At 51.1% G+C, this 13931-nt stretch overlaps 1 protein-coding gene across 17 annotated transcripts in view; it reads left to right on the top strand.

Annotated features, from left to right (window-relative positions):
• ptprc (protein tyrosine phosphatase receptor type C) overlaps positions 1–13931 on the top strand; it is a 452107-nt gene that overhangs the window by 378657 nt on the left and 59519 nt on the right. For all 17 annotated transcript variants that reach the window (XM_038794843.1, XM_038794839.1, XM_038794836.1 and 14 more), the window contains 3 exons: positions 885–1090; positions 1186–1243; positions 8110–8218. In XM_038794843.1, the coding sequence (XP_038650771.1) occupies positions 885–1090; positions 1186–1243; positions 8110–8218 (373 nt within the window). The remainder of the gene's footprint in view (positions 1–884; positions 1091–1185; positions 1244–8109; positions 8219–13931) is intronic.

The following is a 13931-nucleotide window of genomic DNA, read 5'->3' as shown; positions in this document are numbered from 1 at the left end:
TTATTACACAGGAGTTTACACATGCTTAACAAGAAGCAGCGAAGACGATACCATGGAATTCAGGTGCGGATGAATTGGGTACCTCAGAGTAGAATATCAGTGCCTGTTAGTGCTCCATGCGTGAGTCTACCATCTAGCTTCATAGGCACCTTGCAATTCAAGCTAGGCTTCCAGTTTGCAATTCTAAATGCCACTCAGCTTTCCAGATGGAAGGAGGTCATTCAAATTGTTCTGGCACTGGATCCATGTTCTTTCAACGAAGCCTTGGTTACTGACTGGCTCTGCCACCTCCAGCCATTCCTTATTAGGCCTTCCGATCTGCTGGAAACAGAACATCCCTCCTTTGCTCGGCTACCTGCACAAGTTCCTCCAGGGAGGTGTCATGAGTCATTCAGATGAATACAGTCATCCGCTGCTTCTGTTGATATATAGGCCTACCTTTGTAGCCTGTGTCTGCAGCCTACCAGAATGCTGTACATGTGCCTTTAAAAATGGTTCCTCTCAGTGAACTTGCCGCAGTTCAGAGAGGAACTCTCAACGTTGGGTGATCCACTCTATTGGTAAAATTCCAGCCAACCTTTCAGATCACCGACCTCTTTTCACAATGTCTCCAATATTTAAGCGTATTATTTTACTGCGAGTTTCGAAATAAAACCAAGGTTTTTAATCAATATTCTCATTTCATAACTGTAACAATGCGATAACCATATTTGGGGAGCACTAAGTTCGCTTGGACAGAAAACTTGAAGTGCAATTGTGTTTCAGCTCTGTGTTGTATATATAGAACATCTCTTTTTTTCCTGTAAAATCCAAACACAAATGTGTTTATATTACTGTTTAATATTATGACACTTTCCAATAGAATATTTCCATTTTTTTAATAGTTCCAAAGAAACCTGAATCAGAACTAAGCTTAATAGCAAATAATGCGATCAAACTCAAATGTACGAAGTTGAAGGATAAAGATTTCCATGGACCAGAAAGTACCTATTTCGCCAAAGTTAATGAAAAAGTCCAATTCCGAAAAAATTCTGAAAAGTGTGAATTTGTGTTTGAAGACTTAAGCTATCTGACTACATACAAAGTAGAGGTAACGTGAATTTATTGTGTTTCAGGAATTAATTCACATTATATGATGCAGACTTCATAGTTTTACCAATGCAACTGTTGTCTGTCCTATTACAGCTAATTGCCAGCAATGGAAAGTACAACAGTAGCAGTATAGATACCATCACAACTAAATGTAAGTGAAATGCTTGTTAAAGCCACATGTTGCCAACACCAAGCGTGTGAAAGCCTCCTGCAGCTTGCCCACTGTATCTGTTATTACATTAGGCTCATATGATTCTCTTGGTAAAATTGCGTGCAAAGGTTTTCAGATCCCACTGACTTGTCAACTCTTCCAGGTTTCATTAATTAATTCGATGGATCAATCATCAACTCTGGAGTATTGCACATCTACCTGACTCAGTGTTATCAGATTATTGAATCTCAGAATCTGTACTCCCATCTTCAGGAACGCTGCTTTTAATCCTGTTTTTCTTCCTTCGCCAACCAAGTGATTGGGACTAGTTGGCATTTAGCCAACTATAAACCCCTTCAAACTGACACGGTGAACAGCCCAACTCTGAGATTTGTCAATTTCATTGACACTATCCACCTAAATATCGGACAGACACACACATCAAACTTGAACTTGTGAAAGAAAGCTCAACTTCTGTATGGCCCTAGGGTCATGCACAATTTTCTATATGATTCAATGGGCCGTAACTTCCGACCTCCAGGATAGTGTGACTGGGGGATATCACAAAGATACCCTCAGAACATGACCCACCACCCCCCTGAGGTCCAACCCGACCACACCACCCGAGACCCAGCCCGGCCCACCCCAAGACGTGAACCAACCTATCCATTAAGGCCCGAACTTAACTGAAAAGCCCCCCACAGCCCAACCCAATCTAATACCCTCCCCACCCCCCGCTATTCATACCCTAAGTGCCATTGCCACGGCTATATCACCGGAGCAAAAAGCAACAGGGACAGCGGGCACCCTTGCCTCATCCCCCAATGCACGCAAAGTACATTGAGCTTGTCCTATTGCTCTGGACACTAGCCATCGGCGGCCTTTACAGCAGCCGAATCCAATCCATGAACCCAGGGCCTAACCCAAACCGGCCCAGCAAATAAAAAAATTGGCCCATTCCATCCGATCAAACGCCCTCTCCGCATCCATCGCCACCACTACCTCTACGAATGTGCCCCTCCGAGGGCGTCATAAAGACATTGAACAACCTGAGCACATTTGCAGACAGGTGCTGCCCCTTCACAAACCCCATCTGATCCTCGCCCATCACTCCTGCACACAGTCTTCTATCCACAATGCTGGCATTTTTGCTAACAACCTCGCATCTACGTTTTAGCAGTGATATCGGCGCTACAACCCACACTCCTCTGGGTCCTTACCTTTCTTTAAGATCAGCGAAATGGATGCCTGCGACAATGTGGGGGAGGAAGGGCTCTCCCCTTCCCCTTCCCCTCCTCCTTCCCCTAGCTTCATTATACATCTCCACTAGCAGTGGCCCAAGCTTCGTACCAAACATCTTGTAAAACTCTGCTGGGAACCCATCCGGCCCCGGGGTCTCCTCTGCCTGCGCTGTGTGGCCAGTGTGGTACCGGCGAGAGAAGGAAGCAGTGCTAAACTACTGCTGTAAATAAAGTTACTTTATGATTGACTCTACAAACTCGTGTTGGATTCTACGTGGCCCTCACAAAACAACCAAAACTCTACCTGGAGCCTCTGCCTTTAGTAGCCCTCCTCTTATACAACCGAATATCTCTGATCCACCCTCAAACTCTCATCCACCAGTCTTGCCGTCTCCGGTTGTTCCACCCTCTTCCTATGCGCCCGAATTGAGATAAATTGACCCCAGACTACCGCATGTCATTCTGCTCCACATACTCTCTGATGGCGGTCCTCACCCTCTTGCATGCCCCCTTATCCACCAACGAGCCCACATCCAAGCTCCACTGCGGCTACTGTATCTCCCCCTGAAACACCCCCAAATCCACCCAGTGCGGCGCGTGGTCAGAGACCACAATTGCCAAATACTCCGAATCGGCGACCCCCGCCAACAGCGCCTTGTCCATCACGAAAAATGCGATCTGGGAGTACACGCGGTGCACACGTGATAAGTAAGAGAACTACTTTGCCCTTGGCCTCACAAACCTCTCGCCAACGCCCCCCCCCCCCCCCCCCCTCCCCGAATATGGCCCACAAATCCCCGAAACTCCCTTGCTACTGCCAACACCTTCATAGACCTGGGACACAACCGGTCCATCCTCAGATCCAAAACAGTGTTAAAATTGCCCCATTATCAGCTAGTACGTGTGCAGATCTGGGATCTTCCCTGACCATTCACCAGGACCACTGGCATCCTGTCCAGCTTCCCACTAACCATCATATACCTGCCCCCCCCAGGTCGAATACAATACCACCCGCCTCTAAGGCCACTTTCTTATTGACCAGCACCGGCACCACCCTTGTCTTCATGTCCAACCCCAAGTGGAACTCCTGCCCAACCCATCCCTTCCTCAGCCTCGTCTGATTTGCTTGCTTCAGGTTTGTTGCCTGAAGGAACTCGACGTTTGCCTTCAAACTCCTCAAGTGTACGAAAACACGCAACTGTTTAACTGGCCTATTCAACCCTCACACATTCCATGTAACCAACCTGGTCAGGGGGCTCCCAGCCCCCTTCCCTGGCAAGCAGCCATACCCCTTCTTTCGCCAGCTACCCCAGGTCCATGTCTCACATGATTCCAGTCCCGCCCCAAGGTGCCCATCGCCATCCCTCCTTAACCAACTGCGCCACACCAACTGCACCCATGTCAGCATCCCTCCACTTGCACCCCCCCTCCCCATACCAAACAAACCCCCCCCCCCTCCCTCCACACACACCCCCTACACTCCCTCCTACTGGCAACCCTACCACTTAATTTCCATTAACTTGACCAATCATCTGTCATGGTGCCACCCCCCCCCCCTCCCCCCCACCCCGCCGTGGCCTTTGACTAGCCCATCCCTCCAACCCACAGATAAACAAGGAAAAACAAAAAACAACGCACTCTCACTGCTCCCCCCCCCGTCATAACCTTCACCATCCACACACACTGGGTGCCTGCACTTTACACAAAACTCCATTCCAAAGTTTAGTGTCCTCATACTCCTCCCAGTCAATAGTCTCTCATAAAGTCCTTCACCTCTTCTGGCGAGTCAAAATAAAACTCTTACATCTGGTGCATTACCCATAAGCAAGCAGGGTACAGAACCCCAAGCTTCACCCCATTCTTGTAGAGAGTGGCCTTGATCCGGTTCCACTCAGCCCTCCACTTGGCCATATCCACTCCCAGGTCCTAATATATCCCCAGCTCACTTTCTTCCCAAGTGTACTTCTTGGTCTACCTCGCCCACCTCAAGATTTTCTCTGTGTCAAGGAAACGATGTAGCCTCACCACCATCAGCCTTGGCAGCTCCCGCACCTATGGCCTCCTCCACAGCGCCCTGTGCGCTCGATCCACTTCAAAGACCCCCCCCCCCCCCCCCCCCCCCCCCCATCAGCTTCTTCAGCATGCTCACCACGTACTTGCCGGGCTCCATACCTTCAATGCCTTCAGCCATCCCCACGATCCACAGATTTTGCCTCCTGGAGCGGTTCTTCAGCTCCTCCAGCTTTTCCCTCAAGCTTTTCTGGCTGCTCATCACCATCCCCATCTCTACCTCCAGCGAGACTACTTGATTCTCATGCTCTCCCACTGACTCCTCCACCTTTTGGATCGCCAGGCCCCGTGTCTCCAGCCTCTGTTACACCCACCCTAAGTGGGTCCACCACCTTAGCCAGGTCCTCTAAGGCCTCTTTACTTTGCTGCTGGGACTTGCTTTTGAGGAATTCACCAGCTGCCTAAGTGTCATTTGTGGCGGGCTTTGCAGGGAGTTCCCCCCGGCCCAGATGCCAAGTTCCCCACTGCTATCTAACGTCACTTAGTCACTTTTTTGGGCCCTGTGGAGTTTCTCTCCGGGCTAGCTCACGCTTAGAATTATTTTCCTCACTGGGGAGCTGAACCCGCTGGCCGGACCGGCTCCTCCGAGTTCGGGCCACCATTTAGAAAGGGTGCCCTGATTTCCAAGTGGGCTTGCCCGCCTCCAACCACCCATGGGCAATGTCACCCCTCCACACTTTATGATTGACTCTACAAACTCGTGTTGGATTCTACGTGGCCCTCACAAAACAACCAAAACTCTACCTGGAGCCTCTGCCTTTAGTAGCCCTCCTCTTATACAACCGAATATCTCTGATCCACCCTCAAACTCTCATCCACCAGTCTTGCCGTCTCCGGTTGTTCCACCCTCTTCCTATGCGCCCGGATTGAGATAAATTGACCCCAGACTACCGCATGTCATTCTGCTCCACATACTCTCTGATGGCGGTCCTCACCCTCTTGCATGCCCCCTTATCCGCCAACGAGCCCACATCCAAGCTCCACTGCGGCTACTGTATCTCCCCCTGAAACACCCCCAAATCCACCCAGTGCGGCGCGTGGTCAGAGACCACAATTGCCAAATACTCCGAATCGGCGACCCCCGCCAACAGCGCCTTGTCCATCACGAAAAATGCAATCTGGGAGTACACGCGGTGCACACGTGATAAGTAAGAGAACTACTTTGCCCTTGGCCTCACAAACCTCTCGCCAACGCCCTCCCCCCCCCCCCCCCCCCTCCCCGAATATGGTCCACAAATCCCCGAAACTCCCTTGCTACTGCCAACACCTTCATAGACCTGGGACACAACCGGTCCATCCTCAGACCACCTAGGGACCTCAGTTGGCCCGGAAAAAACCCTGGGTGCCATTCTGCCTGGTCCACGTTTGTGGACCAGTACTGAATGGTGCCCAGCTGGGTTTTCTCTGGGGAGGTTGGTAAATGCCAGGCACATGATAGATCCCGAGTCAGAATGCCTAATGGTCCCACCCACTGTGGACGGGATCCTGATCACGAAGTCTCACGAGACCTGGTAGATCTCGCGAGGTGTTCCGACTGTCGGGATGCCCGGGGGAGGCTTCTCCTGACATCTTCTGGCCACATCGTTCATGCTCAATGCAGCCAGTATATCTCGCCCTAGAGCTCTTAATGTTAGGCCCGGGGGATACACTTCACAGCTCGTACAATTGCTTCTTTTAATTTGCGTTCATGACTTGAATTTGGAGGTCCAGGGCACAATTTTAAGATTTGCAAACAGTACAAAATTTGGAAGTGTATGGGCAGAAAAATGGTAGATTGTATTCAATGCAGAGGCGTGTATTTTGGCTGAAATGAGAAAAAACAATACCTTTAAAGGTGCGAGAAGAGACTTGGGGTTGCTTGCGCACAACTCTTAAGTGGATGGACAGGTTAGCAAAACAGCTAATAAAGCAAATTAGATTTTGGGCTCTATTAATCGAGGCATGGGGAAAAACGCCTGAGAGTTATTCTAACTTGTATAACAAACGGAATATTGTGTCGAATTCTGGGATTTTGGGAAGGACGTGAAGGCTTTGGGAGAGGCTACGGAAAAGATTTACTGGATTGGTTGGAGTAACGAGGATCAATAGTTCCATGGATAGACTGGAGAAGCTGCTGTCATTGGCCAGGATGCTCCATTCAGAGATCACCCCACTACGCTGCCAGCGAGAACGGAGAATTTGGCGCTCACCCAAATCTCGGCTCACTTTCGCGGGATCGGAGAATCCCACCGGCCTGAACAAATGGATCATCCCATCCATTCGTTTCTCCAGAGCAGAAAAGGCTGAGAGGAGATTTGATGGAAGTATATAAAATCATGAAGATCATTGGATAGGATAGCTAAAGAGTCAATAACCAGAGGGCATGGGTTTACGGTGATTGGCAAAAGAACCAGAAGCAACATGAGGAAACTCTTTTATATGCAGTGAATGCAATGCACTACATATTGGGATGGTGGAGATCAATTCAGTAATATCTTTCCAAGGGCAATTGGATTATTACTTGAAGGAGAAAACATTCTTAGATGTGGGGAAAGAAGTGGAACTGAGTGGATCACTCTTCAAGTGAATGCTGTATTATCTTATGATTCAGTGATAACAGTTATTGTGAACAAGACCACCTTGATCTTCACAAAATCGACAGTTGACCATGTTGTTTACCATCTAAAGTCTGTTTTGCCATCTTGTTTCCAAATGTGTTGATAAAACAAGGTTTACAGGCATGAATCACACATCTTGCAACCCACATCTTGCACCTCAACAGGAAACAAACATCAATCATCCTTGCTTCAATACAGATCTACAAGCTATGAGTGACAACAATACAAAAACCTTAATCATTGGTGTTTAAAGCAAATCTGAACCCAATGCATATCTGTATAAGAATAGGTTATCTTATAAAATTTCCAGTCAATGTTTCCAACCTCAGAGTTTCCTCATCAGCTATTGGGTCGACATCTGATTTCACCATGAGAGAAGGGCCTGTGGACACTTTAATATTTTAGATGATCCAAGTTTTATTCACCACAAGTTGGATAACCCATGTCCTCATTGCACTCAATATCTGGGACTTTTTTACTCTGTATCCCAGTTTTTATGCCCCACTAAAGCTTCTTCCCACTCTTTGAAGCTCCATTTTTGCTCCTCTATGTGTTAGAAGTTGTGGGTTTGGGCGATGTTCTTTAGAAAGCCTTAGTGAGTTGCTGTAGTGCTATCTGTCGGTAGTACACACTTCTGCCATGGTACTCCAGTGATAGAGGGAGTGGATGTTTAAGCCAGTGCTCTGCACCATTACAGCTGTCATAGTCCGAAGGTCTTCCTTTGTCTGTTTCTCCAACACATTCAGACATCGAACAGTGCACACAACTCTTGGGTACCAAAATTAATGCACTGTTTACCCATAATGAGGAAATTCTGACGATTGAGTATCCAAAGTTCCAAGTTACCATGCTAATCTATGTTACACTGATAAGCACATCTTCCTACGGTAAACTATTTCCTGTGAGTAATGATCAAATGTGATGTTTTTAAGAGTAATGATAACATTTCATGTTGTAGACAATGACAAGGCATTAATTGGATTCCTGGTGTTCCTGATCATTACGACTTCAATAGCTCTGGCCATCGTACTCTACAAAATATACGTTTTGCAGAGGAAATCTTCAAGGTACCTGTTTCATTCCATTAAAATGGTTTAACCTGTGCTTCGAATGACCTGTACCTCTCTGCAAACCAATAAAATACTGCAGAACAGAAATGGAGGACGGTAGTAAAAATACTACACCAGGAAAGCATACTTTTCTTGAATGAATTGACATTTCCAGAAAGAAGTGTTGGATTATGATAGGTTCTTTGGGAGTTTATTGGAGTGGATGTAATCTTAAATATTTAAAAAAGTTTGAATGCTAGCCATTTCCCTCCACCCGCGGTTACACTTTCTCCTTCAAGCAAGAACACTTTTCATAATTGTGGTAACTATTACTCAGAGTTTGGCTGAGACCAGGTTGTGCATCTGCAAATCAAGCACATGGATCAAGGGCAATAGCATAATATTAGGCTTGACGGTTCTTTTTTGACTGGCACAGGCACAATGAGTTGAATGAACCTCTTCTGTGCTGTAAAATGCCTATATTTTTCAGGTCTGCTTTGATTACCTCATTTTCCCCCTGAGCTGAAGCACTTTAGTATAGTGCAGCACCTGACACTGCTCATACATTGTTTAGCTTCTGACAGCAGTGACAGGCATTTGGGAGCCTGTTATACCATCAATTCACTGTGAGACCGTGAGAACGAGTGAACATTAGGCTTTATTATCCAGGAACTCGCCTGCCAGTGTCTGCTGTACAAATGAGTGTCACCCAAAGGTGGCTGGTCTATATATCCCCTGGTGAGGGCGGAGCCAGAGGCGGAGCCCACCGGAGTTCTAGTACAGTACCTGGGAGTAGACCGTATCATCACTTCCAGGTCATAGGTCACAGCACTATACAAACAGTTCATACTTGGGTGAATACATTCACCACAGAGCCAAACCTTAGAGTTGACCTTGCAGTGGAGAAAATTGTCGTTGTCATGTGATTGTAATGTCAGCATCCTCACATCTGAATGTGATTGATTGTACCTCACTTTCTGAATGAGATCCCCAGCTTTGTTGTGCTCATGTACTGTTAATGGACATGCTCAATGGGGAAGTGTTAAGCTAGCAAATGAGCTTTGAGTTAAAATGCAAGAGGAAGATTTTCCAATTGGAGTCAGAACCCGGATGTCAGAATCAAATCTGGGTCCAGACCCTGGGCTCTGTCGGAACTAATTGCCGAAAAATTATTTTGGCTGGTTGAGCCTATAAATAGCCAGAAGACACACTTGTCATCCAATAAAAGATATAGGCAGCCAGTAATCCAGCACTGAATTAACTGCAGCCTGCCTTTGCCAATAAGGGAATGAGAAGGTGGCTTCATCTTTAGGTGCCCTCTGAGCACTTTTGGCAAATCTATAGGAAAGAAATAGGCCACCCATGAGGAGGGCAAATAGCTGTGGCTGAGTAAGGATGGCAGCTGCATGGGGGCCGCAAAGTGATCCTGGTGAACTGACTCTCGATTCTGTTGCTGGGATACTGCATCCACAGTGTCTGATGTGCTCTCAGCACCATGGGGGCACCACAAGTGGAAAATTCCAGTTGCCCGCTGATTAATGGCCTTAATGGGCCTCAGAATAGATTTAACAAGCTACCCAATGGCATTCAGTGCCTGACGCAGCCTCCAGGAAAATAACAAAGCATCAGGGGCGGGATTCTCTGTCCAGCGAAACCAGAATTGCAAATCGCAATCGGACGGAGAATTGCGCATCAGCCGAAAATAGATGTTGGTGGCCAACAGAATGCCATACTCCAACACCTGTATTCCACGCCACGTGCAAGAGTGGGCATGCAAATTGTACAGTAACGGCCATTAGCATGACTTTACCGGGCCCAAACCGGTTTTCTACGGCCTTCCTTGATGCTCCAGCCCTCGCCAGGTGGAAGTGACAATGGCGTGGTTCACTTGTGGTATTTAAAATCAGGAAACTGGCACCATGGTTGATGAGGGTGAGAGAGGAGGTAAACCAAGTTACCAAAAGGTGCAACGATGGGCTGACAGTATTGCCGCAGGCTGACGGCCGTCTGGCAAGGCTGGGGGGGTGGGGGGGGGGGGGGGGAGTGGCAGGGGACGACAAGGGGATGGGCTATGGAGTGCAGGTGTCTAGGCAGGGATTGCTATTGCTGCGGCCTGCAAGTCAGCTATCTGGCTGCACATCCGACTGACTGTCCACTGTGGCCTATACATGTGTACAGCGCCACTTGTTGTATTGGTGCCACCCCCCACATCCCCCAGGCCATCCTCACCGGAGCCCACAGACCTCAACCACGCTATCAATGTAATGGGAGTGGCCCTGTGCAGCCCGTGTCCCAGCAGGTGTTGGCACACCTCAGTGCGCCCATCCAAAGCGTTTCCCCACTGCAGTGGCAGCAGGAGAGCCGAGGAGCGTGCCCGACCAGCAGACACAAGTACCATGTGCATCGAGACCCAACTTGGCACACTGCCCCTTGCAGTGCATTTGTCTCACCAGTGATACCATCAGTTAGCTCTGCCCCACAGGACCGCCAACTGTTACCACGCTCTGCCTTCCCACTGCATCTCTGCACCCAGATAAGTAGACACCACCAGTGCGTCACACAAAGGATCCACAGAACAACACAGCCAAGGTCCTAACAGGTGCCCACCCTCTTGGTCGAGTCCCACCCATGGGCTCTGCTGCACGTCACCAAGCATGGCTCCGTTTGGTGACGGACTGCCCCCCTGCCTCCGCAACCTGGTGCCACCCTGCTGGCAGATTATACCATGGCCTACTCAAGGAGGACCCCACAGGAGGGCGCAGGACAGAGGCAGATGGTGGGGTCAGAAGCCTCCGGGGCCAAGGGTGCAGTGCGGGGGAAGGGAGGGGAGGCTGGGTGTTGGGGGGACACATGTGGCAGGGCAGCAGTGCAAGCCACACTAGTACTCACCACACTAGTATGTCTGCTCTTTACTACCTGCAGAAAATGGATATTGGTATCGAGCCAGGGGTGGTTGGCATCTGCCTAGCCACCGCAGTCCTGGTGGATGCACTGAGGCTGCACAAGCAGGAGCTGCTCGGGGAAGATGCGGCAGGACAACAGCCTGCCCCAGAGGAGGAGGGCCAGCAGGTGCTGATGGAATGCCAACCGCCCAACAGGCCAAGGAGGAGGTGGGACAGAGGTGTTGCATTGTCCTCTCGTCCGAGGTCCTGCTGGACAGAGCGTGCCATCACCAACTGTGGCTGTGAGACATCTGTGTCAGATCATGGCGCATCTGGAGCCGCGGGGGTATGGGGGAGGTCACACGCTCCGGTGGCCGTCAAAGTGACAGTCTCCATGATCCTCTATGCAACAGGGTTCTTCCAGCTGCTGAGTGGGCACGTGTCTGGGATCTCCCAGACTTCTGTGCACAGGTGCATCTGTGCTGTTACAGAGGCCCTGTACGCCTGGGCAGCCACAGCAAGCCGCACAATCCATACGGCACGGCTACCGCACATGGGACAATCTGATTGCCTCCAGGTTCGCTGGCTAGGGGGCCTGGCCACCTGCAGCTCGAAGATCCCGTCCTACCCCCACCCCCACCCCTGCACGGCACCCCCCTCCCTCACAATGCATATGCCAGGGCCGGCAGACACAGGACAATCTCATCCCTCCAGGTTTACCGACTAGGGAGGCCCGGCCACCTGCAGCTCAAGCACCACCACCCCACCCAACACCTGGGTCCAGGGAAGGGAGGAGGTGGGTGGGCAGGGTGTGGGGAGGGGGGGGGGGCAGCCACATGGCTGCCCCATATAGCTGGCCCCATGCCTTGTACCTCTGAGGGTGGTCCTTGGTGTGGCTTCCGACTGCCCAGGGGGGCCTGGCCCATTTCTGCCTCGAACACCTGCACCCCCCCAGCCCATCCCTCACACCCTTCAGACAGAAGACCAAGGCAGTTTAGAACATTGTGAACTTGTGTTTATTGCGATATATACAGGTATTCTGCCCTAGCAACTATCGCTAGCCTTTGTGCTTCACCCGTGCCAACTTAACTGGTGTCTAACTTTATAACCTTACGTACCCTAATGCTCCTTCTAATGGGTTCCTCAAGTGGTACATCAGAAATGGAGATGGCCTGCTGCCTATCACGCCCTGTGAGCCGTCCACTGGAGTGACTAGGCCCGGATGGGCCTGGCAGTCTTCCAGGTGTCACAGGTGGTGCGGTGTCACCTTGTTCTACGCTCTAGCCATCGGATGCACCAGGGTCAGGTGGGGTGGTGGGGGGAGATTCAGAGGTGCTGTGATGGACCAGTACCTCCCCTATGGACGTCACCGGCACGGGCCACCCTGTGCTGCCCACTGCCCAACGGATGCACCAAGGAAAGGTGTGGGGGGATTCAGAGTATTTCAGTACCTCCCCTGCAGGGATCACTGGCAAAGGCCCCATCACTTCCTCCTCCCTTGGGGTGCCGACGGCCCCTGGGCTACTCCTTGGGACAGGGAAATGGCCAGAGTGAGCTCCGAGGGCCCTCCGCTACCTGGGCGTTACCAGTTCTTGAGGCCCGTGGTCATCTCAACCAGAGTGTCAATGAAATGAAATGAAAATCACTTATTGTCATGAGTAGGCTTCAATGAAGTTATTGTGAAAAGCCCCTAGCCGCCACATTCCGGCGCCTGTTCGGGGAGGCTGGTACGGGAATCGAACCGTGCTGCTGGCCTGCCTTGGTCTGCTTTCAAAGCCAGCGACATAGCCCAGTGAGCTAATCCAGCCCCCGTGGCCATGGAGCATAGGGTCTGTGCCTCATCCCTCTGGGACTGTGCTTCCTCCCTTGGGACTGTGCCTCTTCCCTCTGGGACTGTGTCTCTTCCCTCTGGGTCTGTGCCTCCTCCCTCTGGGACTGTGCCTCCTCCCTCTGGGACTGTGCCTCCTTCCTCTGGGACTGTGCCTCATCCCTCTGGGACTGTGCCTCTTCCCTCCGGGACTGTGCCTCGTCCCTCTGGGACTGTGCCTCCTTCCTCTGGGACTGTGCCTCATCCCTCTGGGACTGTGCCTCTTCCCTCCGGGACTGTGCCTCGTCCCTCTGGGACTGTGCCTCCTTCCTCTGGGACTGTGCCTCATCCCTCTGGGACTGTGCCTCTTCCCTCCGGGACTGTGCCTCGTCCCTCCGGGACTGTGCCTCGTCCCTCCGGGACTGTGCCTCGTCCCTCCGGGACTGTGCCTCTTCCCTCTGGGACTGTGCCTCGTCCCTCCGGGACTGTGCCTCTTCCCTCCGGGACTGTGCCTCGTCCCTCCGGGACTGTGCCTCGTCCCTCCGGGACTGTGCCTCTTCCCTCCGGGACTGTGCCTCGTCCCTCCGTGACTGTGCCTCGTCACTCCGGGACTGTGCCTCTTCCCTCTGGGACTGTGCCTCCTCCCTCTGGGACTGTGCCTCCTTCCTCTATGACTGGGTCAGGTCAACTAATGCCCTCGACATCTGCAGCCATGACCTGTTGTGATTCTGGAGCGCCACTGAAATGCCCACGTTGCTCTGGTACATGGCTACCTGTGACGTGGCCACCCTGTTCTGACCTTCGGCCACCGCCCATACAGAGTGCCCCAGGCCTTGGACTCCCTGACCCATGGCCGATACCTTCGCACCCACGGCTCCACCACAACCTTGCAGTGTTGGCCTGCGTGGAATGCGTGATCGGCACATCCTCCTGTTCTGGCAGGCGGTTGGAGTCCTCCAACTGCATCTGCAGGCACTGGATGGTTGCTGGCACCCCCTCATCTAGTCCTTGGTTCTGCGTCTGCATCTCCAACATCAATGGG

This window comes from Scyliorhinus canicula, chromosome 4 (genome assembly GCF_902713615.1).
Source record: "Scyliorhinus canicula chromosome 4, sScyCan1.1, whole genome shotgun sequence".
Classification (NCBI taxonomy): domain Eukaryota; kingdom Metazoa; phylum Chordata; class Chondrichthyes; order Carcharhiniformes; family Scyliorhinidae; genus Scyliorhinus; species Scyliorhinus canicula.
The sequence above is the reverse complement of the archived record's forward strand: the minus strand, read 5'-3'. Positions and strand labels throughout refer to the sequence as shown.